At 39.1% G+C, this 27,502-nt stretch overlaps 1 protein-coding gene across 3 annotated transcripts; it reads right to left on the reverse strand.

The window, feature by feature from the left end:
* Nucleotides 1-655: 655 nt before the first annotated feature.
* Nucleotides 656-27,466, reverse strand: CCDC34 (coiled-coil domain containing 34). 3 transcript variants are annotated; one of them, XM_039537322.1, is made up of 7 exons: nucleotides 27,275-27,337; nucleotides 26,537-26,775; nucleotides 19,264-19,396; nucleotides 15,693-15,800; nucleotides 6,320-6,478; nucleotides 3,092-3,233; nucleotides 656-1,167 (listed from the first exon to the last, which is right to left on the reverse strand). In XM_039537322.1, the coding sequence occupies exons 1-7, from the start codon at nucleotides 27,290-27,292 to the stop codon at nucleotides 953-955; spliced, it is 1,014 nt and encodes a 337-aa protein (XP_039393256.1). In that variant the 5' UTR covers nucleotides 27,293-27,337; the 3' UTR covers nucleotides 656-952. The 3 variants fall into 3 exon arrangements, with proteins under 3 accessions (XP_039393256.1, XP_039393257.1, XP_039393258.1); XM_039537323.1 differs by having other exon boundaries at nucleotides 27,281-27,335; XM_039537324.1 differs by lacking the exon at nucleotides 27,275-27,337 and adding an exon at nucleotides 27,347-27,466 and having other exon boundaries at nucleotides 657-1,167.
* Nucleotides 27,467-27,502: the final 36 nt, after the last annotated feature.

Below are 27,502 nucleotides of genomic sequence, written 5' to 3' on the forward strand. Positions count from 1 at the left end.
TGCATTCCATTGTTGGCAGTTGGCATTATATAGAAAATATCTTACAAGTACACTGTATAAACTAATTTCTTTAAAAGGTAAAAAAAAAAAACCCCAAGATCTCTCAGTCCACTGTAAACTACTAAAACTTGTGTGTTCTCCAAATAAAAGTTTCACATAAAGCTCTTTCCCTCCATCAGCTAGAAAGAAGCTGAAGTTGACTACTATTCCTACAATTACTATCCACAAAGTATAATTTTACTTTAAAAGAGCAGAATTATTATGTTGGGGTAGCACGATCGTTTTATTTTTGGCAATCAACCAACGATTCTAGATAAGCATAATTTATATAATTCATTTTCTGGTTAACAACACACTGAATTTGTGTAATGGGTCCCATGTTGGTTTTGTAATACTTACTGTTTATTTTGTAAATAAGTACTGGTATATTTCTTACTGTAGCATAAAGTTTTTGAGTCTGAGAAATGAAGTTTCTTTCCATTTCCCCTGCCCCCTCCAAAAAAACCTGTCAAAATTTGCTGCACCTGGCATGTTTAAAACAATGAGCATAATAGCCCAACTAACTACTGAAAACACATTTAAAAAACAGAACAAAACATCACACCCCTTTGAATAATCACAAAAACTAATCACTAATGTTTTATTGATATCAAGGAGTGGTTGCAATATAACTGGTTACATATAAAAAAATTTTAAACAAACATAAAGGTCACTTAAGTGACTAAAAAAACTGGTTCACATATTTTTAAAAGATAATTTTCTAAGTGTTAAAATAACTGAGTTAAAAAGTCTTTGGAAAAGATATTCCTTAGCTAACATTAAACAATCACAACTGTTAAAAGATGATAAAATTTTGTCTTTCAACACTCTATTTTTTAACATTTAAAGAAACACTTAACCAAGAAATAACTTTTGTACTTTAAAACCTAGTTAAATCAAGCTAATAAAAAAGTTATCTTTGTTTTCTGTGCAATGATCCAATACAAAGATTGTTCTTGGGTATATGGATTACCATAGATGAGGACCTATATGACTGACTGGATATAGGTCTCTTATTTTTTTTCACTGTAACATTCTTGTCTTCCTTAGGAGGTGGCACATGAATTGGTTTCCAGGGAATAGGGTTACAATAGGCTGGAGCTGGATATGAATTTCTTTCAGGATATCCTAAAATATTTAGAAAATACACACAATTAGAAAAAGAATAAATATTTATACTGAAAACACAATAAAAAATTGAAGTGTACCAAATAATTTTTGGATTAACCTGGAGAATTTCCTGACAAGCAATTTGTTCTTGGGCTAAATTAAATAACTTGATTATAAACAGCATAATTTAGAATAGCTTTAAGATCTTTAATGGGACATGGCATGTAAGAGTTTAGCACAATTAATCAGTCTCTACTGATGGCTATAAGTCATCCACCCCTGTATTCACCCAGTCAGTACATCCCCCATTTGTATTTTTTAAAAGAACAGCAACATAAATATGTCAAATACTGTGTAACAAGAACAATGCTTGTCAAGGCAAACATTAAAGGAGCATGTACATGGTTAGGAAGTTACCATTTGGTATTATTTTCAAACTTAATTTGTAAGTGTTGTTTCCCACAGCCTTGTCTCTGGAATTCACGTTTCTATTCCAATCTTTGCTTAATCGTTACCCTTCTTCAAACAAGGGAAAACACATTCACTATCTGCAATTAATGATCTATGTGCCAAACCATGAAGCCTAAACCATGACAGCAGGAATGTATTACCCTGGCAATGGCAAGCCACTTTGTCTGTAATGAAATTTCAACACATATTTCACCAGGGTGGTCAAAACAAAGTCTGGAACATATTCTATTGTGTGAACTAAACTGGGTATAGAATTATTTTTAATAAATCACTTAGACAAGGGATGGCAGCTGTCAGCAAGTTATGAGGTTCCAACACAAAGCTTGAAAGCAGTATGTATTACCATCTATAATCAGACCTAGCCAAAAGAGCAACCGATTGTGTGTCTGGTCTGAGAGCTGTTTTGTGTTCAGATCTTAGAGACTGGTAGTCTCCTGTCAAAAAAATATTTTAAATTTTAAATTTATATATTATCAGTGATTTATAATTTAAGGAAAAATGCAAAAAATTAAAGTAAGTATATATTCAATATCCATTAAGGCCTCACATTCATAATACAACATGCCCATTTGTAACAGTTTTCCATTTTGTCCTTCCTCCCGCCCCCGCAACCTCACAGAAACTGAAGACAGAGGCGCAGGAAACTCCATGTTGTGATTATCATGGACATTCCTCTTATACTTCCCTCAGAGCAGGAAGAGAATGAAGAATAGGGCTGTGGAGGTGGACAAGAGCATGGCTCCAAGTCCGGAGATCCACATGGAAAGGAGGGCTGGCTCTGCATGGGGATGTCCTGCCAGGTTTCTGCCAGGCCTCCTTTAGGAGTTATAGTCCCACTGGCTCCACTACCTCCACAAAACACCCTTCTCTGAGAAGACTGCATATGCAGTCAGACCATTAAGCTGCTTTTTGCAACGTTAACTTTGGGAGGGTGTCCACATAGGATATTTGCCCAGCAGAGCATGCTGGACTGTGGTGATGCCACTCTATGCCTCACAGTCCGTTTGGGGACCATGAAGTGGGCACAAAGGGGTACCATCAAGAAGGTTCTCTCAATAATAAGCCTCAAACTTTTCTTTTCTGATTTTCATCCCATTGCCCCTAATTATACTTGTGTACCACCCTCTTCTCCTTTCTCCATCTCTCACAACATCACTGAATTTCACTGTCCAAAGTGGATGAAAATGCAGAGTAAAAAAAAACAAACCACAAGATCCTTGTTGCCTAATAATAATGAATGAGTATAAAAATGCATATTTCAATATAGCCCTCATAGTGCAAAAAGGTATTACATTTGCAATATATCTGTAATATATTGTATCTGTTAACTACTCACTAATGTGACAATATTAGATTCAGGATGAGAATGTCAAATTAAATTTAAATAAACTGGAAAAAAGGCACCATGAGGCCTGAGATTGCCACAATATTTAAACAGACGTCATGGTATGTGTCTAGTACAAGTACAAACCTGAAAGTTTCCCATTGGTATAGCCATAACCATGTAAAACTGGGCGGGGCTTATTTCTGGCATTCTGTAGCCACTCTCTAAAGATCTTCTCTGATTTCTCTTTTTTCTCCTGTAATTCAGCTACCCTTTTTTGTTCCTTTTCCTAAAAGTGAAGAAAAACAACATGTCCGGAGACAGAATTCTGTACAAAAAATACGCAAAAGTTCTTATCTACTACTACAAGTGATTTCCCTACAACCAAACTTCTATCCTAATGTTCAGCAGCTACTTGTAACAGATCACTTCACTTTTACAAGGTTTTGCATTTTTAGGCTAATGAAGTTATGTGTATTTGATGCTGTTGCAAATCATGGCAAGTGTTGCTACTTAACCACATTCAGGATAAAACTGTCATTGTTGTGTAGAAAGATCTTTGTTGTGTATTCATTTGCCATAGCACATTCAACAAGCAAATACCCTAAGGTTCAGAGACTGAAAAAATGATAATTTCCCAAATGATATGGCCAATGTTAAGTAGCTTTTGTGCAAGTGAAACCTATGGAACATGTCTACTTTATGACTGTTGTCCAAAAATAAACTTGATCATTGAATGAATATGCACATACACACAAACCTATTATTTCTATGCAGCTGCTAATAAATCATTGTCCCATGGATATCATTTGGGATGGGCAAGTGCAAAGGGGGAAAATATGCCATTCATCAAGGCTCACTATGGTAGAAAGACTAATTTGCTCCATCCTTTAGCTGCATAAAATAATTTAAAATGAGACCTAGGCCTTGTATGCCCATCCAATTAGAAGTCTCTAATATTTAAAATGATATAGTATCAAATTACTATTCAGTCTGGATTCACCGATGACCAAGATACAACAGTAAACAAAGCAGTACTGCAAATGGATTGTCTATATTTGTCCACCCCAAAGACAATGAGCAAGTCTTTACTCTAATTTTAAAGAATGGAAACATTCACCATCAAGTATCGGAGGGGTAACCATGCTTGTTGCTTTTTACAGATCCAGACTAAGAGTCCTGTGGCACCTTAAAGACTAACAGATGTATTGGAGCATAAGCTTTCGTGGGTGAGCTTTTTGTCTGACTAAGTGGGTATTCACCCACGAAAGCTTATGCTCCAATCCATGTTAATCTTTAAGGTGCCACAGGACTCTTTTTTGCTATTTACCATCAACTGATCCAGGGTGAGATCCTTATCTTCCTTCAACTCCTTTACACTGGGTAAAAGGGTTGAGCAGTGTAAAGAGATCTTACAAGCCCATAAGCAGCTGGGGGAGTATTCCTCCCAGCATAGGTATTGTAGAAGAAAGCCATAAACCACCATATATACTCATTCATAAGCCGAATATTTTTGGTAAAAAAGTGATGCATCAAAGAGCAGAAGTCGGCCTATAAACGGGTCTACACCAAAATTTAATTACTTTAAACTCTATGGAATCATTGAATATCTAATACATTGTCATTTTGTTTACCTGGAGCGTCTGTAGGCACTGAGCCCCTCAGCTCCCTGTGGCCGCAGTTTGCTGTTCCCAACCAATGGGAGCTGCGGGAACTTCAGCCACAGGGAGCTGAGGGGCTCCGTGCCTACAGACGCTCCAGGTAAACAAAACGTCCTGAGCCACCTGTGGATCACCCTGATGGCCGGAAGCCAAAGTTTGCCAACCCCTAAAATATAGGGCCGGCTAATGAAAGAGTCATACAGTTTTTGCTATTTTTACCTAACCATCGGGGGGGGGGAGGGGAGGGGGGGAGTCGGTATATAAACGAACGGGCTAATGAACGAATATGTACGGTACCTTCTCAGGACCCTTCTACAAATCCTAGCGAACGGGGGCACAACTCACAGCACCACAGATATTCTGGATAGTACTGTGGCCCAGAGAGGCTCCCAAACTTAGATCAGCTCCCAGCAATATTTAAGTTACTCCATGGTCCTCTCTAATACCTGGAGAAGTCCAGGATTAGGAGGGTGCAAAGGTGGCTTCCTACAAGTTCTGTTCTGTGCCTCTGTGCTAAGCCACTAAGAATCTCACCCGCAGCTACATAGGTTGCTGCCATAAATAGGTCTAGAAGAAATTGTTTGGTAGGTAGAGAGTTTACAAGTTTGTTATAATAAAAAACCCACTGTACTCATTAAGTCAAGTGCCTTTTGTTTAAGTATAAATTAATTTTTTATAAACAAATTATTTTTCTCCTTTTTGCTATCAGCTCTCAGTTTTCTCTAGTATCTCTGATGACAATCCTGTAAATCACTAAAAGATTAACAATAATATTCCAAGTTTTCAAAAGTATTTGGCTCTGAAATAGTTGTAAAAATCTCCCCCCAAAAATACAAAGCATATCAGTGGATCAGACTAGATAGCTATTTGCTGGTACCTGCAGTTTGTAGCTTTGCACCTGATTAAAAATATGAGAGAACCACAAAGCTCTGCCAGCCTTAAGACATATTCAAGGAGACCGTTGTCCCTGAAAGCATAGGGTGCTGCCACCTTCCTTGAAGGCAGCTTGACTTCATTCCTACTGGGAACAACTGGAGATAGTGGCCATTTCAAAAGAGGGCCTTTTTTTGTTTGTTTTGTTGTTGTTTTTAAATAAAGATAGTGACCGCTCAATTGCATTGCTCCCAGTGAGAACAATAGGAGATTGCAAACATTTTGAAAGAGGGCATTTCTTTGTGGAATTTTCTGTAGAACAACATTTATCAGGCCCTGCTGAAGGAGAAATTTTCAGTTACAAAGTGTGGCAAGAAAATGACCATTTATCCTTAAAAAAAAAAAAAAGTCTTGAAACTTAGCCAATGCACAAGATTTCAATGAGTTTTAATTATGTGGGAAGTTGGATGGGGCTGAAGTATTAAGATCATTCAGGTCATAAAATGATCTGACACAGGCTATAAAATTTCTTAAAAGAACGAATTTTTTTTTAAATTTAAGTCACCTAATTAACAGCTTTATAAATTCTCTGAAAATTCATTCAGTGCCCAAGACTAAGTGCTGTAATTTCAGGAATATTCTGTATTCAATTAGTTAAATTCCTGCTTTAAACTGAAACTCATCTCAGTCTTAAGTATGGAACCACAAGGAGGGCTTCCATAGTGTGTATGCATATATACATAATTTTTTTTACTAATGTTAATTTAATCAAAACAAGGCCAGTTTATGTATAACAGGCTGGCCTGACAAGCTGGTATCAAAGAAGATGAATGATTTCTACCTCCTCTTTCTTCTTCTTCTCAGACTCTTCAGCTCTTTTCTTCTTTAGCCATTCTTTATACTTTCCTTTAGCTTTTTCCTGCAACTGGATTCTCTCTAGATCTCTCGCTGCTTTTTCTGCCATTTTTTTGATGAGCTTTCGTTCCTTTTCCCTTCTTTCCTACATAAAACAGGTCAAAGAAACAGTCTTTTCAGTATTTTCAAAAGGTCACTATTGGTGCCTTAGCTAACCACTTTTCATTATAATAACTGTGTAAGAATGAACTCCAAGCAGAATTGGTATAAGCTGGAGAAATCACTGTTGCAACAGTTTAGAATTTTGGTTTGAGAAAAGCAGCTGGACATCACCTTTTGGAGATAAAATAGTGTGAAAGCATAAGGTTGGCATAAAATACAAGTGAAGTCCAACTTCAACACTCACTGTAATATTTTGTTTACCATAAAAGAAAACTAAACAAATAAGACACATATTCCAAACATAACATTACATTAGGAAACAAAATACATGGCACAATTCTTTAAAACTGTGTAATAGTTATTAATGAAGTAGCAACTTTATCAGTGAATCCCCTAGACCCAAATCTATGATTTTGGGTGGAACCCAGGTTAAACTTTACCATTTTGGCTGGGAAACAGAGATTTGTGGTTTGTTTGAACCTGAAATGCCAGCAGTGTGAACTGATGTGAAAATCTAATTTCTTTTTTGAAAAACATGGCTCTAATGAGAACCAGATTGATATTTCAAGACACTACATGATTTTTCATATGCAAAATTTACTTGTGAACCAGACTGGCAACTGATAAGAAATCTACATTCCTTCTAAGCGATCATGATTTTAAAAAATATATATATATAAAATAATAAATAATAATAATAATAATAATAGAGGGGCATTCTTTGGTCTGTAAACTGAAGGTCAGACTTGATAAACCTTAAAAGTATCCATGTATGAAACAAGTGAAGGGAAATTTACTTCCCTTGTAATTCTCCTTCTCTGGAAATATTTTTACTGGATTCTTACTCCCTCCCCTTAAAGTCTGCAGATTTGGGAGGTTAACACTGATGGGTGATAAAGAAATAATTAGGAAACTACTTGCTAAAGAGGCCATGAGCCATTGTACAAGATTTAACAGGTTCCCCCATTGAAAATGAATGCCAAGTGCCACAAAGGCAGTACCAGCCTCCAAACTCTTTAGTGGCTGACTTCATACAATCAGCTTTACACATGAAGCACTAGCCTCAAGGACAGGCCATCTACTTTCCCCCATCTTATTGCCGTAAACATTGACTCTCACTCATCCCAGAAGAGTACTGCGCAAGATGGCATGAAAGTAACTAATGAAAGCATATCAATTACTGAACGCTTTATGTGGCATAAGTATCTGATTAAACCCCTGATTAAAAGTGTACTGCTGTGAGTCAATATGCATCAACAAAGTCTAGCTCCAATGTATTTAAATAGAAACTTTTCATTTACAAGTTAAATACACAGTATGACAAGAAACAGAGGGAATATATAACTTGTTTATACTTGGTGTTGCCAGATTCTTGTCACAGTTCCCTTTTGATTCAGGTTCATGAACAGTTGTGTCTGTTCAAACTGCTGGGGGTGGGGGGGTATTTGGTGTGGGTGTCAGACTCCGAAAATCCCAGAGGAGAAGGTGCATTTCTTAAATCCCTTCCTCTGCTCCCGGATGAGCACCACCATAACAGAGTCCCCATAAAACCTAGCATCTCACACACCTTAAACTCCCCTCCACCCAAAGATGATGACTATCAAAAAGTACCTAAAAACTATCCTAACACTAAAAATGAACACCATTAGAAATTAATTAAAATCAATCTACAGAGATCTAGAGATGAAGTCTGACCAATTCAGACCTGAGTACCGCCTGCAGTTATTATACTGTCTATGGAAGTAAGAAAGGATCTGAAGTGGTTAGTGCTGCACCTCACTTATGTAACAATAAGGACTGGAAAGTTCAGTGTTACAAACATTAATAATGCTGCCCTCCCAAGAGAGACTGCTTTGTAAAATGTTCCAGAAACACACCATTGATCCCAGTTTGAAAATACAGAGGCCACCTCAAAGAAGTTAAAAACTATTTAAAATATCACTTCTGAGATTGTCAGTAGCTAATTGCTAAGCTTTTAGCTTTAGTAAATCCCACAATGCTCCGTCCTATACATGATATCACCTTATCATTTTCTCTATGTGGCTGCACAACAGGGCTCAAGTATAGAGTGATGCGCAGTGGTTTGAGCACTGGCCTGCTAAACCCAGGGTTGTGAGGGGGCCATTTAGGGAACTGGGGTAAAAATCTGGCTGGGGATTGGTCCTGCTTTGAGCACTGGGTTGGACTAGATGACCTCCTGAGGTCCCTTCCAATCCTGGTATTCTATGATACTGCCTCTGAGATAATCAGACTGAAAGAGACTGTCTCACTGAAGGACAGAGCAAGATCTACCCCAAGAAATCCTGCCATAAAAAAAGCTTACAGAAATAGGAGAAAATTGAAAGTGAGCAAGAAGAAAAAGGTAGATCCTGCAGTTCTAGCATCTCTGCCATTTTTGCATTATTCCATAATATTTTGCTAATTCTAGGCTTTTATATTTGATTAGTTTCTTTTTCTTGTGTAAAGATCCAGTCACTGACTAACACTGACACCTCATTCACCCCAATACAGTGAGAACTTCAACGCTTAAATGGGACCATTTAAATACTATTATTTATTTCCTCCCTCTATTTAAAAAGAGCAAGAAAATAAATCTCTCACACAAAATCCCACCTTATGTAACTGCACCATTACAGCTGATTAGTAAAAAATTACAAGTCAGAAAATGCAAAAATGATTTAAGTTATTACCAGCAATGTTAACTCAGCTGTTTTGCTCATTTATAATGTTTTCTATTCAGAGTTTTTTTGATAACACTGGTCTACAATTTTTGAGAAGAAGTTGTCTGCTTCAGAGATAAAATGTGCTATTTATTATGTATTTTGATGTGCTGAATTCAAATAACTGATTGGCTACTGTTTTTAAGTTATTTAAGTTTTTACATTTTATGTCTATGTATATTGTGTAGATAGAGTTTTAATCATAAATTGTAAACCTAGGTCTTTTCATGTGTTTATGGTTGCTTTACATGATAATATTTCACCAGTCCTGTTTATGTAACACTTTAAAAATCAGCAAAAGGGTTATGTAAATAAAATTTATTATGAAACAAAAGGCAAAAACTATTATGTTGATAGTTTAGTCTTATTCAGTGTCTACTCGGCGCTTCTTGGCTTGTCTCTTGTATTCATTAAATGGAGCATCTCTTGTCACTGTCCAGCAATAGTCTGCAAGCATTGATGGGCTCCATTTGCCCTGATAGCGTTTCTCCATTGTTGCAATGTCCTGGTGAAATCGCTGCGCGCTGCGTCGCTCAGTGCTCCGCAGTTCGGTGGAAAAAAATCTAGATGAGAGTGCAAAAAATGTATCTTTAGTGACATGTTGCAACCAAGGCTTTTGTATGCCTTGAGGAGGTTTTCCACCAACAACCTGTGGTTGTCTGCCTTGTTGTTTCCGAGAAAACTTATTGCCACTAACTGGAAGGCTTTCCATGCCGTCTTTTCCTTGCCACGCAGTGCATGGTCAAATGCATCATCTCGAAGAAGTTCATGAATCTGAGGACCAACAAAGACACCTTCCTTTATCTTAGCTTCACTTAACCTTGGAAATTTTCCACGGAGGTACTTGAAAGCTGCTTGTGTTTTGTCAAGGGCCTTGACAAAGTTCTTCATCAGACCCAGCTTGATGTGTAAGGGTGGTAACAAAATCTTCCTTGATTCAACAAGTGGTGGATGCGGAACACTTTTCCTCCCAGGCTCCAATGACTGTCGGAGTGGCCAATCTTTCTTCATGTAGTGGGAATCTCTTGCACGACTATCCCATTCACAGAGAAAACAGCAGTACTTTGTGTATCCAGTCTGCAGACCAAGCAAGAGAGCAACAACCTTCAAATCGCCACAAAGCTGCCACTGATGTTGGTCATAGTTTATGCACCTCAAAAGTTGTTTCATGTTGTCATAGGTTTCCTTCATATGGACTGCATGACCAACTGGAATTGATGGCAAAACATTGCCATTATGCAGTAAAACAGCTTTAAGACTTGTCTTCGATGAATCAATGAACAGTCTCCACTCATCTGGATCGTGAACGATGTTGAGGGCTGCCATCACACCATCGATGTCGTTGCAGGCTACAAGATCACCTTCCATGAAGAAGAATGGGACAAGATCCTTTTGACGGTCACGGAACATGGAAACCCTAAGATCACCTGCCAGGAGATTCCACTGCTGTAGTCTGGAGCCCAACAACTCTGCCTTACTCTTGGGTAGTTCCAAATCCCTGACAAGGTCATTCAGTTCACCTTGTGTTATGAGGTGTGGTTCAGAGGAGGAGGATGGGAGAAAATGTGGGTCCTGTGACATTGATGGTTCAGGACCAGAAGTTTCATCCTCTTCCTCTTCCTCATCTGACTCAAGTGAGAATGATTCTGGTGCATCAGGAACCAGCAGTCCTTCTCCGTGGGGTACTGGGCGTATAGCTGATGGAATGTTTGGATAATGCACAGTCCACTTTTTCTTCTTTGACACACCTTTCCCAACTGGAGGCACCATGCAGAAGTAACAATTGCTGGTATGATCTGTTGGCTCTCTCCAAATCATTGGCACTGCAAAAGCCATAGATTTCCTTTTCCTGTTCAACCACTGGCGAAGATTTGTTGCACAAGTGTTGCAGCATATGTGTGGGGCCCACCTCTTGTCCTGATCTCCAATTTTGCAGCCAAAAGAAAGGTGATCGGCTTTCTTAACCATAGTGGTTATACTGATCTTTTGTGATGCAAAAGTCACTTCACCACAAACATAGCAGAAGTTATCTGCACTGTTCACACAAGTACGAGGCATCTCTGCTCACTTTGGCTAAACAGAAATGTGTCCCTTTGCAAAATCAAACACTGACAAATAAGAGAGCACAACACTGTATGATTTCTAGAGCTGATATAGGGCAATTTGTTCAGCAGACTGATGTAAGCTTCGTTATGATTGCATCATCCATGACTTCTAGGAATAACATGATGCAATTCATATAATGTATGACGCAATACCAGCTTCAGATTGCATCATTCATTGTTTTGCCTAAAAAGCAAGTACTGTCCAAACCCAGTCATAGATTTATTCATAGATCCAGTCAAAGATGTATTTTAGTCATTTCTGGTTTAAATTGAGATCCCTTCCCTTTATAATTCACTTATCCTCCACTATTCCCAAGTCAAGGGTCGTATATACTGACCCAATAGCATAACTTGAAAACTGGAGCCAATCAACAATTTTAAGCATCATTTTAGTTCTCAGTGACCCAGAATTAGTAAAGTTTGACTACATTTATTTCAGAAGCATTTTGGCTGTAGAGCAGTGTAATATAACCCATTACTCCATCATAAAATATTCAAGATACAATAATCAAAATTAATGTTACTGTTAGGAAAATGTAAATTCAAGTTCTATTTTGTTTAATTTCTTTCACTAAAAAAATCTATGGTGTTAAGGAAGAATGCATTGCTTGGTCTTTCAGTGAGATGTATAAGTGCTGTAGCTTAATGTTGCATTAATGTGGATTCTTGCATTTGATAATAAATAAGTTACAGTTTTAAGATTGCTATACAGATAACATGAGATGTAAATGTTTTTAAGTGCTACATTTATGATTTGCAGAGCAACTACAGTAATTATTCTATTTGGGTACAGTCAAACATTCAATATTTGGAAGTTCAGTTATTTTTAAGTAGTTGTATTAAAAGATAAAAATAAAAAAAAATACGATAGATTCTCTACACCTACCATAACTTAGAATGGTGGTATAACTGAAACTAAGGGCAAGTCAACACTACAAAATTTAGTTGACTTAAGTTACATTGATGTACAGCCACCACAGTAATTGAATGGTTTTACAGATCCACACTATGCTCCTGTGTCAGCGATGTTCATCCTCACCAGAAGCGCTTGCACCAATTAACTGCCAGTGTGGGGCAGTTTCTAAAAGGCAGCAATAAACAATGTAAACAATATAGTATCTACACTGACACTGCAGCAAGTCACAAAGAAGAGAGTTTCTGCATTTATGGAGTGCTTTTCATCTTCAACAAACAAATCACTAAATCCTCCCAATAGTCCTGACAGGTAGAACAACAATGGAAATAAACAGTATACACAGTTGTTAGATCACTACAAGCTATTTAAAGAATCTAAAAGTTGGATGTTGGACAGTGACTTCTTTATACATTATATCAACTATTACAATTAAAGTGAGGGTTGATTTAGGAACAGTGGCATAAACTTGAATGAAAAAAGCTGACAGAATTATTATAGCAATGAAGCAATTTAGGAGCCAATACAATTTACACACATTAGTTTACTGTATCCTTGCTTGAAACTAAATTGAGTCCTAAATTCACTTCATAAAACATGCCCTACTTCTGCAAGTTTTAATCATTTCCTTATAAGGACAGTGCAATACGTTCTGAACAAACAGTGGTCTGAGCTACGCTGGTTTCAAGCCAAAATAAATTATTCACTATGCCAGCGAACTTTACCCCTTTAAAAGTTATTAGAATTATCAGGAAGAAAAAAGTTAGATTAATATCCTTTAAGAGTAAGGAAAAACTTTTTTTAAAAGGGGAAATTAAGACCCATGAAAAGTGCCAGACTCAAGTTCTCTATTTACAAAAACAAAATTAGGTAAAACACAAAACTGTACAGCAAGGCAAGTTTTCCCACAAATCAACTCTGACCAGGAGAGATAAGAGAGCAGTTTGTTTTCCACACCCAGTCAAGTCTTAGGCCTCTCTAATGAGATGGCAAACAAGAATGTCTTAAAAAAATGCACATGTCCACTAAGTACTGCATCTGGAGAGCTCCATGTGAGACTAGGGGTTATATACAGTACTGGACTTGACAGATAAATGCATACCTCATATAAACAAGAAAGATTATAGCAAAAAGTGGTAATTACCTGCATCAGATTTTAATGGCTCTGTTAACCTATTTCCAATTCCTGTGCCATTCAGTTCCCCCTAAAGTGAAGGCTATTTTAACACTGAAATGGCTTGTTGAGTGTGTACAATCATAACTAATTTTCTTATAAATTATACATTGAAATCCACAATACTTTATGGTATTTTTATACATAAATCAGAAAGTAAAACAAAGAGCAAAAGTGTGTCTGTTACACACACACACAGATCATGCTGGTCTCCATTTCAATCAAATGTTTCCACTGGATTCAAAATAGTATTCTGTTGTTTTTTGTTAGGCTAGTGTGTTTTTGATCGGTATTCTTTTGACTTTGTAAGCAGCAGAGACATACTGCAGCTTAACCAACACAAGTTAAATAGATAATCTGTCTGCCCACAAATGACTCAATACTAACTTAACAGAAAAACAAGAACCCATTTTAGCTTGATGGAGAGTTTGAGACTCACCCACTGGCCAAGCCCCAGAGGGGGTCTCAAAGCCCAGGCTCCAGCCCAAGCGTCTACATTGCAATTTTATAGCCCAGCAAGCCCAAGTCACCTGACTCACGCCAGCCATGGCCCATGCCACAGGTCTTTTATCACAGTGTCCTAAGAGTATTGTATACTAAGCATTTGTTCCTACTGAACTACAAAATTTCATGTCAATATAAATATCTTGCACAACTGAACACAGTGCTTTTTGACAGCTCAGTGCCATAAAGCGTTATTTTTAAACCCACTAACTACCTCTAAAAATTGCAAATTATGTTTACACAGAAGCATGCCAACTGGTGAAGGTAGCTTTATTTTCCTATGGTAATTTAAACAAGATGACTAATAATGTATAGAAGTCTCCATTGAGTAAGGTATTATATATTGTTTTAAAACAGAAAATAAAACCCTCTGCCAGCTAGGAAAAGTCTCCAAATTTCATGTCCTAGCCATTTCACCAGAGTGCTACATTTCACAACTGGTACATCATAACTGATATTAAAATATATATGTACTGTATATTAAAATGCAAGAAAAAACAGAACTGTGGCTCTTTGAGACGTGTTGTACACATATTCCATTTCTAGAGCGTACATGCTCCATGTGTCTGAGATCAGGATCTTTTGTTCAGCAGTGTCCATTGGGGCCACACATATGCCACGAGTCCTTCATGCCCAATACTGAGGGCATAAAGAGGGGGACCAGGCCCAACTAGTTCCTTCACCAATACAGAAGCCAGATGTTCTAGGATTCCATGGTAGCAGGAAAGGAGGACAGGTATCGTACGTTGACAACACATCTCAGAGAGCCACAGCTACTGTAAGGTAAGTAAGTTTTCTTCTAGTCATTCTCAACATGCATTCTACTTCTGGTGACTCACCAACTTCAATTCTGGTTAGTGCTTGTGAGTGTTTGAAGTCTATTTAAAAGATTTCAGGACAGAGGCATCAGACTTCAATGCCTCACAAAGATAGAGACCAAGCCCCACACAGAGCTCTCTCACGTGTGCCACAGAAGCTACCTGAGCTCCAGTGGAGTAAGCCCTAATCTGTGCTAGGGAATCTAAACTGGCCTGCTCATAACAGATCTTGATGCAGTTAGACATCAGCTTAGTCTCTGGGTTGAAACAATTTGACACTTTAACCTGTCTGTAAATGCCACAATCTCTGAATGGCTTGGTTCTACGTAGAAAGGACATCTAGAGAACGTAGTCTAGCCTCTCCTTGATTGGAGTGTAGTATAGGAAAAAAGAATGACAAATGATTTATCTGATTAAAATTGGTAAAAATCTGGGAGGGGGCCTTAAGGGTGACTTTATATCCTTAGGTAATATGGCCACAAGTGCTCATATTTCCCCTCTTCTCCAGGCTGATGTGATTGCCACAAAAAAGCCATTTTCTTATCTAAATCTTTCTTGGCTCTGCTCTACTAGCTGCACCATATATTGCATATAATTAATGCATATTCCCGCCCCCCCCAGTTCTTTTGTAATGGGGTCCTAGGCGCTCAGCAAGTGAGAGACTGCACTGAAGAACAGAACGCAGGGCACACTTAGCAGGGTAATGTGCCAGAACAGTCAGGCTAGCCATTAGTCTTCTGAGTTTTCAAATACAATTTCCTTTATCAATTATAGCAAAAGTGAGCCACAGAACATTTTGGGATACAGTCTTGAACTTCAGGGGGTGTGGCTTTTTTATGTTTCCTATTAAAATGTGTGCTCACTTAAAAAAAGAAATAGAGATGCTTGAAGAGTCTGAGTAAAAAGGACAGATTTAATTAAATAACTGGATATTTGAGTATTTTGAATTAATGCAGTATTTACCTCTTCATTCTTTTTCTGCACCCATTCCTTGTGTTTCTCTTCAGCAATCTTTTTTTTCCTTTCAAGTTCCTGCTTCTCTTTTCTTTTCTCCAGTTGTAAATTCATTTCCTAATTAAAACAAATTTACATACATAAGTTATTTTCAAATATAAGCCAAAGTAATTTGAAATGCATAAAGTTCAGATTTAACAAAATCATTAAAAGCAGAAAAAAAGAGTCCTGTGGCACCTTATAGACTAACAGACGTATAGGAGCATGAGCTTTCGTGGGTGAATATGCATGCATGCATCTGACGAAGTGCGTATTCACCCACGAAAGCTCATGCTCCTATATGTCTGTTAGTCTATAAGGTGCCACAGGACTCTTTTCTGCTTTTACAGATCCAGACTAACACAGCTACCCCTCTGATACTCAAAATCATTAAGTTGAAGTGCTTCCCAGCACTAGCTTATGATAAAGAATCTCAGTTCCTTTTATACAATATATACGTTTACAGTGACAAGCAATTCTTAAAAAAAAATTTAAGGAGATGCAGAAAATAGTTTTTCAGAGATGCACATTACTGGTTGACAATAAGACACTAGATGCTTAGCTTAAGCTGAACGGCTAAGCATCACTTTCTGAAATCAATTCTTTCATATGTATACCTTGGCACCACTGAAAGTTGCTGGTACCAGTTCAGGACTTTTAGTGATTTTTTTTCCAGTAGAAACTGCTTCAAATTTCTGTCAAATATATAATTTCTCTATGATATATAATTTCTATATGACCAATTCCATGATGTTTACAAAAGATATAGGGCCCATATAAATCTGCACAAAAATGCATCAGCACTGGATGTCCTAACACAGACAGGGTGCTGGTTGATGCTAACATTTTAAACATAATTTCAGTTACAGCTGTTCTAGCTGTATTAGGTGGGCTAGAATTTAAAACAGCAGAGACAGCCCATTTACACTAGTACAGGGGTCAGCAACCTTTCAGAAGTGGTGTGCCAAGTCTTCAGTTATTCACTATAATTCAAGGTTTCGCATGCCAGTAATACATTTTAATGTTTTTAGAAGGTCTCTTTCTATAAGTCTATAATATATAACTAAATTATTGTTGTATGTAAAGTAAATGATGTTTTTAAAGTGTTTAAGAAGCTTCACTTTAAATTAAATTAAAATGCAGAGCTCCCCACCACGACCAGTGGCCACTACCCGGGTACTGTGAGTGACACTGAAAAATCAGCTTGCGTGCCGCTTTTGGCATGCTCGCCATAGGTTGCCTACCCCTGCACTGGTACTTTCAATGCTGCTAAGGTTAGTGGTGTTAAATACGGTAGAAAATTCATGAACGTTTTCCATAGTTCAGAGAGGGCTAAAAGTCAGGGAGGAGGGAGAGCAAGCAAAGAGGGAAAAGTCTTTGAGGAATATTTCAGTTTCTATGGGCTGAAAAAGTTTCCATTAATTTACAGTCAAAGAGCAAAATGAACTCTGCTATCTCAGCTTATTTAACTGCCTCTTCACCCATCTGCACGCGTTGTGGCAGGACTTTGCTACATAAAAGGAACATACATGATAAACCTAACTGCAAAAACCTAACTCAAGGCCATTCAGAGGTAGATGGCATGTCACTCAGCAGCTGTTTGTAACTATCAGTGCTAGCATTATAGGAATTTAAAGGCCTCATGGAAGCCCAAAGCCCACTGAAGTTACTGGAAGGACTTGTTGACTTCAGTGGGCTTTCGATCAAGCCCATACTCGTGCGGACGAAGATGTTCTGAGAGTGTCTCCTCGGGACACAAGTTGGTGGGAGTTACTCATATCCTGCCAGGAGGGCTGAGGAGGGGTAGTGTGGGAACAGGTTGGGGGTGGAGAAGGAGGTTTATAATCAAGTCAAAAGAGTTTATTCTGCAATCAGATTGCAACAGTTAGATTAGGAGATGTGAACAAGATTTCAGTGTAAATTTGTCAAATCTATCGTCATCACCAGAAAGGCTAGAATGAAACTTCATGTTTTTAAATGAATGGTTTATATCAGTGGTTCTCAAACTTTTGTACTGGTGACCCCTTTCACATAGCAAGCCTCTGAGTGCGACCCCCCCTTATAAATTAAAAACAATATATATATAAATAAATGCTGGAGGCAAAGCGTGATTTGGGGTGGAGGTTGACAGCTCGCGACTCCCCATGTAATAACCTCACAACCCCCTGAGGGGTCCCAACCCCCAGTTTGGTTTATATTATGGGAAACAGAATAATACAAACTCTGTTATTTCTATACAGTTATTTCCCCAACACAAATTATTATGGTCCGTATATTACAATAAATTTTTAAGAGAACTATTTTTACCATGGCACTAATTTTTAAAATCCATTTAAAAACACAGAGTGAGACATTCCAAGTTGTGTACTATATAAGCATTCCATTGTTTCAAGAATATAGAAGTAAACTACTTTGGTTCTGATCCAGTCTTGATGAGTTAGGTTATATATGAATCACATTTTTCACATACCACCAGAAATTAGCTTGGATCAAATTTTTTTTTTGGGAGTGGGAAGGAGGAGGGGGGAGGAAATGGAGTGGGGAGAAGAGATGAGTGCCAACTTAAAATCTAAAAGGAAGTCCAAAATATGTGCTCAATGTTAGGAAAGTTGGTAAACTCAGGAATGTGTTCTAAGTGATTCTAGCTTTCCATTCACCTTTAACACAACATAAAACATTTCTCTCTAGCCTTCCAGCTGAAGACTGCAAGTACTTCCCAAACACCAATGAGTTAAGACACTAAAAACCATCTGTGATGTATGTTATACTCATTTTACAGATGGAGAAAACGTGGCACAGAGAGGTTGACATTTGCTCAAGGTCACACAACTAGCCAGTAGCACAGGTTAGAAATGAACCCAGTGATCCAGCTTTGATTCTATTGCTTTAATCATTATGCTATGCTTCCCCAACTTGATTGTAAATGCTAATATAGCTTAAAGAACAGGACTGCACACACCCCAATTAGGAAAAGGAGGCTCACTTAATTCTGCCACAATCCTGCTATTCAGGAGTAGGTTATTTATAAGAAAACAACAGATGGCTAAAGAAAAAGAAATGCTGGGGTTGGAAGCACTTACTGTGAATATTCTGGGAAGAGGTATCAAACAGTTGTATAACAACATACCTAGGTGGCTGTCAACAACATGCCTCATGTCTAACCACGTACTTTGGCGTTCCTATACACAACGCACGCCCTGTCGTGTTTTATTACTTAAATGCAGGCGTATGTAACCATGAGGAAAATCAAGGTACCAATTACACAAATATGTTTTAATCCTTTAAACCTGAACCATTACCAGACAGTTGGATAAGCAAAATATATACACCACATTTCCAATTAAGCATAACATTTAGCAAAACAGAAATGCATGGAATATGAATCACACTGGTTTACCCAAACACAAAAAGCTAAGCATGTCTAAAGACATTAAAGATAAAGAACAAATGTATCTTGTTTTCACAATAAATAGAAAACCCTGCATTTCAGTGCCTGTTAATCTGCTGTCAAATCTAAGGGAAAATATTCAGAAATATTCACCTCTAAAGCTCTGGCTTGTAAGCGGACACGTAGCTCTCTCTCTTTGCAAATGAACCATTCTTCCCATGGTGAAAGATTATCTGTCGGAGGTGACTGCTTTTTCTTTTCTGTTACATTACAGCTTTCAGCATTACTGAATTACAAATGAGAAATATAAAGGGAAGAATATTTGGTGGATACTATTTTCAAATCAAATTTATTTCCAAATTAACCAGTGCAACTGACATTAAATAATGACATGTATTTATACCCTGGGTATTCATGACAACATGAAATAAACTCTTTTGCTTCTGCCACTCTGTGATAACCTGTAGACCCAAGTGATAAATTTCATTTTTGGGCACTTTTGATTGTCTCACTTTACTCTGCCTATTAGCCCATCTTCTTAAGGACTAATTTTAATGTTCCAAACTATGGAGCACATTCAAACAGCTACCATTTAACAAGAAAACAAAAAACCTTTTCAAGTGTTTCCTTCCTTCTCCTGAAGTATGGATCAGGGAAAAACAGGGAGTTAAAACTACATTTGCTATATTCCATCTTTGTTGCTATATTCCATCAGTAACAAGTCCAGTATCTCACAGCCCTTCACAGCTAGTAACAGATTTTCATGTCCCTTCAAATCCTGGTTTCACGGTACCAAAGCACCTGAACTTTGAGGAGAGAGACACACAAACAGTCCTAATAAAAATCCTTTCTAAAACCTCTAATAGTTTATTAGAACTTATTTGGGATGCCCCATATAACTCATTCATGTTTTCTTCCCCACTCATGGCTAAGGTAGCCATCCCAACCTCATGCCAATAAAACCTGATAATACCACCATATACACATACTAGCTCATATATGAAAATATATGTATATTAGTTTTGATCAAAATGGAGCCTAACTTACAAAATACCAGTGGGCTCATCTGTGAGTTTACATATTTTTCTAGGTTATACAGAAACGTCTCTTCTTTCAGCCAATAAAAATGGAAATACCCCTGGCATAAATTGCTGTGGGAAGATTTCTTTGGTGTCTTGCGGACACTTACCTATATTCTTAACATTACTCCTGTGAGTAGTCCTATTGATTTAGTATAATGGACATCCAGAAATGCATGCTATAGTAACATTATAAAACCAATGTACTCTATTTAAATAAAGTATATTTAAACATAGCATTCTTTTTCAATACAAAAGGAGTTGAATGTTCTGCAACTTCAGTACTTGTTCTTCATATCTAACAGAATCCTGCCTCATTTATCATGATTAATAACTTATAAAAGGGTAAACATAAGTATTATTCACAGACAATACTAAATTGAGAACTGTTGTAAACATTAGTGAGAGCAGAGAAATATTATAAAGTGAACAGAGTGATTAAACATATTGGTAGAAAATAATGTGAGATTTAACTTGAAAAATGCACGCTAATAAATTTTAGATTATTTTCTTCCAATTTTAACTATTCAGTTGAAGGAGGAAACCTGAGGAGTCATAGTGAAAGAGATCAGGACAATAGTGGCTGTCATTTGATATAGCAGGAAAAGAGGCCAACAAAATTCTGTTCAGACACAACATTTTGTGGAAGGTGGCAGGGATGATTCTTCAGTACAGGACTCTGGTTAAACCACACCTGCATTATTGTGCTCAATATCAGAAAAAGACTGAAAAACTGGAGGACGTTTAGAACAGAGCTACAAAACTGAGGTGTCATTATTGGAGGGTTTGGAACAAATTATTAAACTAAACAGTAATAAGTCACCAAGACCAGATCGTATTCACCCAAGAGTTCTGAAGGAATTCAAATTTGAAATCGCAGATCATTTAAATCAGCTTCTGTACCAAAATGACTGGAGGATAGCTAACACGACACCAATTTTTGAAAGAGGCTCCAGAGGTGATCCCTGCAATTACAGGTGAGCAAGCCTAAATTCAGTATCGGACAATCTGGCAGAAACTATAGTAAAGAACAAAAATTGTTAGACACATAGATGAACATAATTTGTTGGGGAAGAGTCAACATGTTTTTTGTAAAGGGAAATCATGACTCACCAACCTACTAGAATTCTTTCAGGGGGTTAACAAGCATGTGGACAAGGGGGAATCCAGTGGATGTAGTGTACTTAGATTTTCAGAAAGCCTTTGACAAGATCCCTCACCCAAGGGTCTTAAGCAAAGTAAGCTACCATGGGATAAGAGGGAAGGTGCTCTCATGGATTGGTAACTGGTTAAAAGATAGGAAACAAAGGGTAGGAATAAATGTCAGTTTTCAGAATGGAAGGAGGTAAATAGTGATGTCACCCAAGGGTCTGTACTGGACCCAGTCCTGTTCAACATATTCATAAATGATCTGGGAAAAGGAGTAAACAGTGAGGTGGCAAAATCTGCAGGTGATACAAAACTACTCAAGATAATTAAGTCCCGAGCAGACTGCGAAGAGCTACAAAAGGATCTCACAAAACTGGGTGACTGGCCAACAAAATGGCAGATGAGATTCAAGGTTGATAAATGCAAAGTAATGCACATTGGAAAACATAATCGCAACTATACATATAAAATTATGGGGTCTAAATTAGCTGTTACCACTCAAGAAAAAGATCTTGGAGTCATTGTGAATAATTCTCTGAAAACAACCACTCAATGTGCAGCGGCAGTCAAAAAAGCAAACAGAATGTTGGGAATCATTAAGAAAGACAGAAAATATCATATTGCCTCTATATAAATCCATGGTATGCCCAGATCTTGAATACTGTGTACAGATGTGGTCGCCCCATCCCAAAAAATACATATTGGAATTGGAAGAGGTTCAGAAAAGGGCAACAAAAACGATTACGGGTATAGAAAGGCTTCCTTATGAGAACAGATTAATAAGACTGGGACTTTTCAGCTTGGAAAAAAGATGACTAAGGGGGGAATATGATAGAGGTCTATAAGATCATGACTGGTGTAGAGAAAGTAAATAAGGAAGTGTTATTTACTCCTTCTCATAACACAAGAACTAGGGGTCACCAAATAAAAAAAAATTAATAGGCAGCAGGTTTAAAAACCAAACAAAAGGAAGTGTTTTTTCACACAATGCAGTGTCAACCTGTGGAACTCCTTGCCAGAGGAGGTTGTGAAGGCCAAGACTATAACAGGGTTCAAAAAAGAATTAGATAAGTTCATGGTCCATCAATGACTATTAGCCAGGATGGGCAAGGATAGTGTCCCTAGCCTCTGTTTGACAGAAGCTGGGACTACCTGTTCTGTTCATTCCCTCTGGGGCACCTGGCATTGGCCACTGTCAGAAGAAAGGATACTGGGCTGTATGGCCCTTTGGTCTGACCCAGTATGGCCACTCTTATGTTTCAGGAAAACTAACATTAAGCAAACATATAGCTTGGTGAATTAGGGAAATAGATATAAGTATTTAAAGGGTGTAAAAACCAAAACAAAAATTATTTAGGGTGGTAAAAGAGAGACTTACTGTGAGTAAATCAGATCAAGTTAAGCAGAGGAAACTATAGGCTGAATTTGATCATGAGCCATTATAGTGGTAGGATTGGACTTTCAAAAGTACTCAGCATTAGCCTAATTCTACACCTACTGACTTCAACCCTCCGTAGTTTCCCAGGAGATGGGGTGGAAGCCGTGTCTGCGATATTTAGACTATTATAGACCAGATAAAACATACTGGCTGAAAGAAGGGAAGTTTCTATATAGCCTAAAAAAAATAAAAGAAATCACAGATGAACCAACTGGAATTTTATAAGTTTATTCTTGCTTATGATCAAAACTGTTTGACAAGCACTTCTGCACTGGCAAGGACAGAGTCTTTTCCATCTTTAAGACTCACAAATAAAGAATTCCCAAAACATTAGCCACTAATGTGTCAAATCCAAAGCAATTTTGAGTTGTGTATTCTGTTAAAGTACCGAGCTTTTGCCTGAAACCATGAGGCTCATCTTACAAAAACACCCTTTGTAACAAAACAAATTGATGTAATGGAATCTGAAACAGGGATGCAGTAATCTTAAAATTCAACGATTTTTATTTTATATTGCCACCTAAACATACTGTATTCTGTACTGTCTACCAGCTGTGATTCATTACCAGCTAATGATTTTGTGACACGGATGAGCGGAATACTGCTTGCCGATGTCCGTATCACATAAAAGTTCGTTAGAAAGTCACAGGACCACTTTCTGAAGTAACAGAACAGTGGTTTTCAACCTGTGGTCTGCAGGCCTCTGAGTGTACGGAAGGTGATTATGAATTAAGTCTCAGATCCCAGAAAAGGCATTCCATTTTCTCTGATCAAAAGTATGTGAATACACCCCACCTACAGGTCAAAACCTGGAAATGTTGTCATTACTATAAAAGCCCATAGTGTAGCGCCCTTACTCACACTGAATCAAATGCCATGCCGAGCACATCTAACATTTATAGTTGAATTCTGTTTGGCCAGTTTTCATTGTAAGACTTCTATGGTTGAGGTCCATGGACCAGAGGTTGAATTTCCAAAGGAGTCAGCACCTCCATTTGAAACTTTGTGGAGGTCCACAAATGAAAAAAAGGTTGAAAACCACTGTGCCAGAACATTCAGTACTATGCATTATTCTGAAGAAAAACGAGTCAGGGAGTTCTGAAAGGACCACAATCCTTAGTGAGAATTTATATTAGATTAACTTCCTAACTCAAGTTATATGTATTGAGTCAGAAGAACTGAAATTTGATTAATAGAAAGTTGAGTGACTTTTATTAACAGATTCACTAAGTCAATACATCAGAGTAAACCTATCAAGATGCATGCTGAAAGTAAGTGGCCCAAGAACATAGGTGGAGCTAGCAGTAACACCTGTAACTAAGGTTGCCTAGCATTCTCCATTATAAGACCCTGTTTTCATTCAGTTGTTTATAAAACTTTGCCATGTTTTAATTGTTTGAGCTGAAATTTCCCATGAGACCCCCCCGTCCCTTTTTTTTTTTTTCTTTTTTTTTTTTTTAATTTCAACACAAAAGATTCACCTGTTTAAGAAATTGAGATTAGGGAAAAATAAATTGTTTTCCCAGTGTTTAAAGATTTTTAACTGTTTCATTCAGAAGCTCCAGAGCCACCATGCTTTGGAGCAGGGATTTGAAATTTAGCCAAGTTGGCAGGAGGCTAAAGAGGTGCCTTTTGCAGTTCCTGTGAGAATCCACCCAAATTTCGTGGCGTTGTAAGTGTCTGAAAATTGTCATATGTACATGCTCAGTATAGGTCTCCGAGTTTGGCAGCAAAATTATCCAAAAGTTCTGTCAGTACCAAGTACACTCTATTCCCAGGGAGCTAACTGAGCATGTTCCAGCCTGGGACCGAGCAGGGACTGTGATGGGATGTCTCCCCACCACACTAACAAGCAGAGGTTGAAGATGCAGAGAGACTCTGTGGCAACAAGAGGGTTAAAGAAGCTTGTGAATCCAGATGACTCCACCTTGCTATATTTGCAGCTAATATCAGGCATGGAACAGGGAGCTAAAAGAGGGAGAGCTAGGCCACTCCAGGGCTGACCAGGAAGGAGAGAAGAACTGTGCTACTTCTTTGAAAAGGGAGGCCTGGGTCCAGCCAAGAGCTTAAGACAGCTTGCTACTGGGTGAACCATTTAGTGATTAGGAGGACTAAACCCAGGAAAACCCAACCAAAAGGGACTTGATGCCCAGAGACAAGTCTGAAGCAGACAAGCAAGAGACCTTACAACAAACCTACAGATGACACTGATTCTGAAGTTTAGGGTTTAAGTTTTTGGACTCTGACACCCTAGAAGGGGTAAGGGCTTGAGCATGCCATTGCCAGAGGGCTAAGGCACCAGACTCCATAATCTGCAAGGGGTGATGCTGAGGGAACCAAAGTGGGGTGAGTCATGCTCTGACCGGCCACAAGAGGTTGCTGCTCAGACAACCTGGTTACAAGGACTTTTTCTGCAACAGCACTCACAGCTGACAGGGATTGCTGTAGTAATGGGCATCAGAACTGAGACCCATAGAACAGTTTCTTTTGCTCTCTCAGTATCCCCCCAGCTGGTGTTCAGGCAGCATGGAGGAGGACAGTAGCTTGACATGAAGGCTGAGGAACAGAGATACTTGGACAAGCTGGTGGGTAGGTAATGGAAAGAGGAACAAGGACAGGAGTAATGTGAAACAGGGACCTGAGAACTTCCCTCAGGGCTCCAGAGATGCCTGGAAGGGGGACCAGGCCAAGCTTTATCAAGTAAAGTACTATGTTTGCCATTCTTTTGGCTCAGTCCTCTTGAACCTGGAGAAGTTTTCCTCGAGTCATTACCTTATAGATAAGGTAGGATGAAAGTTCTATGCAGAAATTCATAATAATGAGATGTTTAATGCTTCCTTGCTAAGTACTTTATATTTTCATCTCTCAAGTGAAAATGATTATTGGTATCCAAGCAAGCTTTTGAGACTCATGCATAAGAGCTGAAGAGACTCATTTATTTGAAAGAGTCCCAAATTTTACAGAACCATACTGTCTAGCACACGCATTTTGACTAGTGTCTTGCTAACTGTGCCTATTCTTAGCCAAGGTGTAGATCTGGTATGCTTTTCATTGGAAAGTGTCCTGGCAGTTACGTCTTCTCAGCCACCTTTTGAGGAATGTGACAGATTATTCACCACAACGCTGTTCCCAACCAGTGGGGTGGGGAGAGGAAAGAAAAACAGATGAGGAGGGAAGAATTATTTGAAGAAAGGGAACAACTAAAGAATGAGAAATGGGGAGTACAAAACCCTGGAAGCCAGTGCTAGTACAACTGATACACCTCAAATCTCTGTGTTGGGAAGTAGTTTTATGTATTTGAGAGAAAATATCTTCTAACTCTCAAAGCACATTCAAAAAGTAGGCAAATATTATCATTCCCCTTTTAGAAACTGAGGCACATAGAGATTAATAACATTTCCAAAGATTGGATGTTTACAGTCACAAATCCATTGTCCAGGCAGCTACAGAAGTGATCTGATATTCAGAGATGAAATATCAAGGACCTGAGACTCCCACTGACCTGAACAAAATGGAAATGATAACTTCTCACTACCTCAAAGTTAGATTGCCTTCATTAGGTGACTACGTAAGTATTTGGCTGTCTAACTTTCTACACCCACATTCAAAAGTTTTGTCTTAAGGGGTAAGGGCAAGGTCACACATGAGTGATGGAGATGAGAACAGACCCCAGGAGTCTTGATTCCTGGTGCTACCTACTGGACCCAGCTGCTTCTATTATAGCAAAGACAGCCAGGGAATGGGAGTGCATGCAGATTACCTATTGTGTTTATTCCTCTTGAAGGTTCTTTGCCCCCTAGCTGATAGTGCCGCTTCCTCCCTATCCTCCTCCTCCACACTGCAGCTCCGAAAGCTCTGATGGTAAGTGGGGGAGAGCAAGGAGTAAGTGGAGGAGCTCAAAGGCAGCTCATCCTCAGAGCTGGTTGGGGACGGAGGGCTGGAGCAGGCAACCCTCCTCCTACTCCTGGGCCGAGAGTTGAGCATGGAGGCAGTAAATACCTGTCAGGAGAAGTTAATAGGATAAGGGCAGTGCCTGTTCATAGGACTGTCACCAATGGATCTTGCCCTTAAGCTAGGCCCCCACCATTAGCCAAAATCCTCAGCCCTTCCATCCTCCTGTTCCCTACTCTGCCAAGCCACTGGCCTCCACCCCCAACTCCCACCCCTCTGCCCTGCCCCCAGCTTCAAACCCACAGGCCCCCACCCCTCTAGCCGCACTCCCCAGCTTTCAACCCACAGCCCCCCACCCCTGTAGCCCTGCCCCCAGCATCCAACCCACAGCCCCGCCCCCCAGTATCCAACCCACAGGCCCCCACCCTCTAGCCCCGCCCCCAGCATCCAACCCACAGCCCCGCCCCCAGCATCCAACCCACAGGCCCCCCCCTCTGCCCCACCCCAGCACCCAACCCACAGCCCCCACCCCTGTAGCCCCGCCCCCAGCATCCAACCCACAGGCCTTCGCCTTCCCCGGCCTCCCAAACCACCCCCCCGCTCATACTCCTGCCTCCAGTCCCATCAGCGCTCTCAGCCCAGCGCTAATAGCCGCGAGGCGAGGACAGGGCCGCTCTACCTGGGGCTGCCGCTTTGAAACTCGCAGCGTCGTCTCCGCGCTCCCATCGGCCCCCGGGGCACCCGCCTGCTCGGCCAATCACCGCCCGCAACGGGTTCCATGGCAACGGGGACGCTTCGACCCTGCGCGACGTCTCCTGCCGCCCTCCCTCCCGCC

Source organism: Mauremys reevesii, linkage group 4 (assembly GCF_016161935.1).
Source record: "Mauremys reevesii isolate NIE-2019 linkage group 4, ASM1616193v1, whole genome shotgun sequence".
NCBI lineage: Eukaryota > Metazoa > Chordata > Testudines > Geoemydidae > Mauremys > Mauremys reevesii.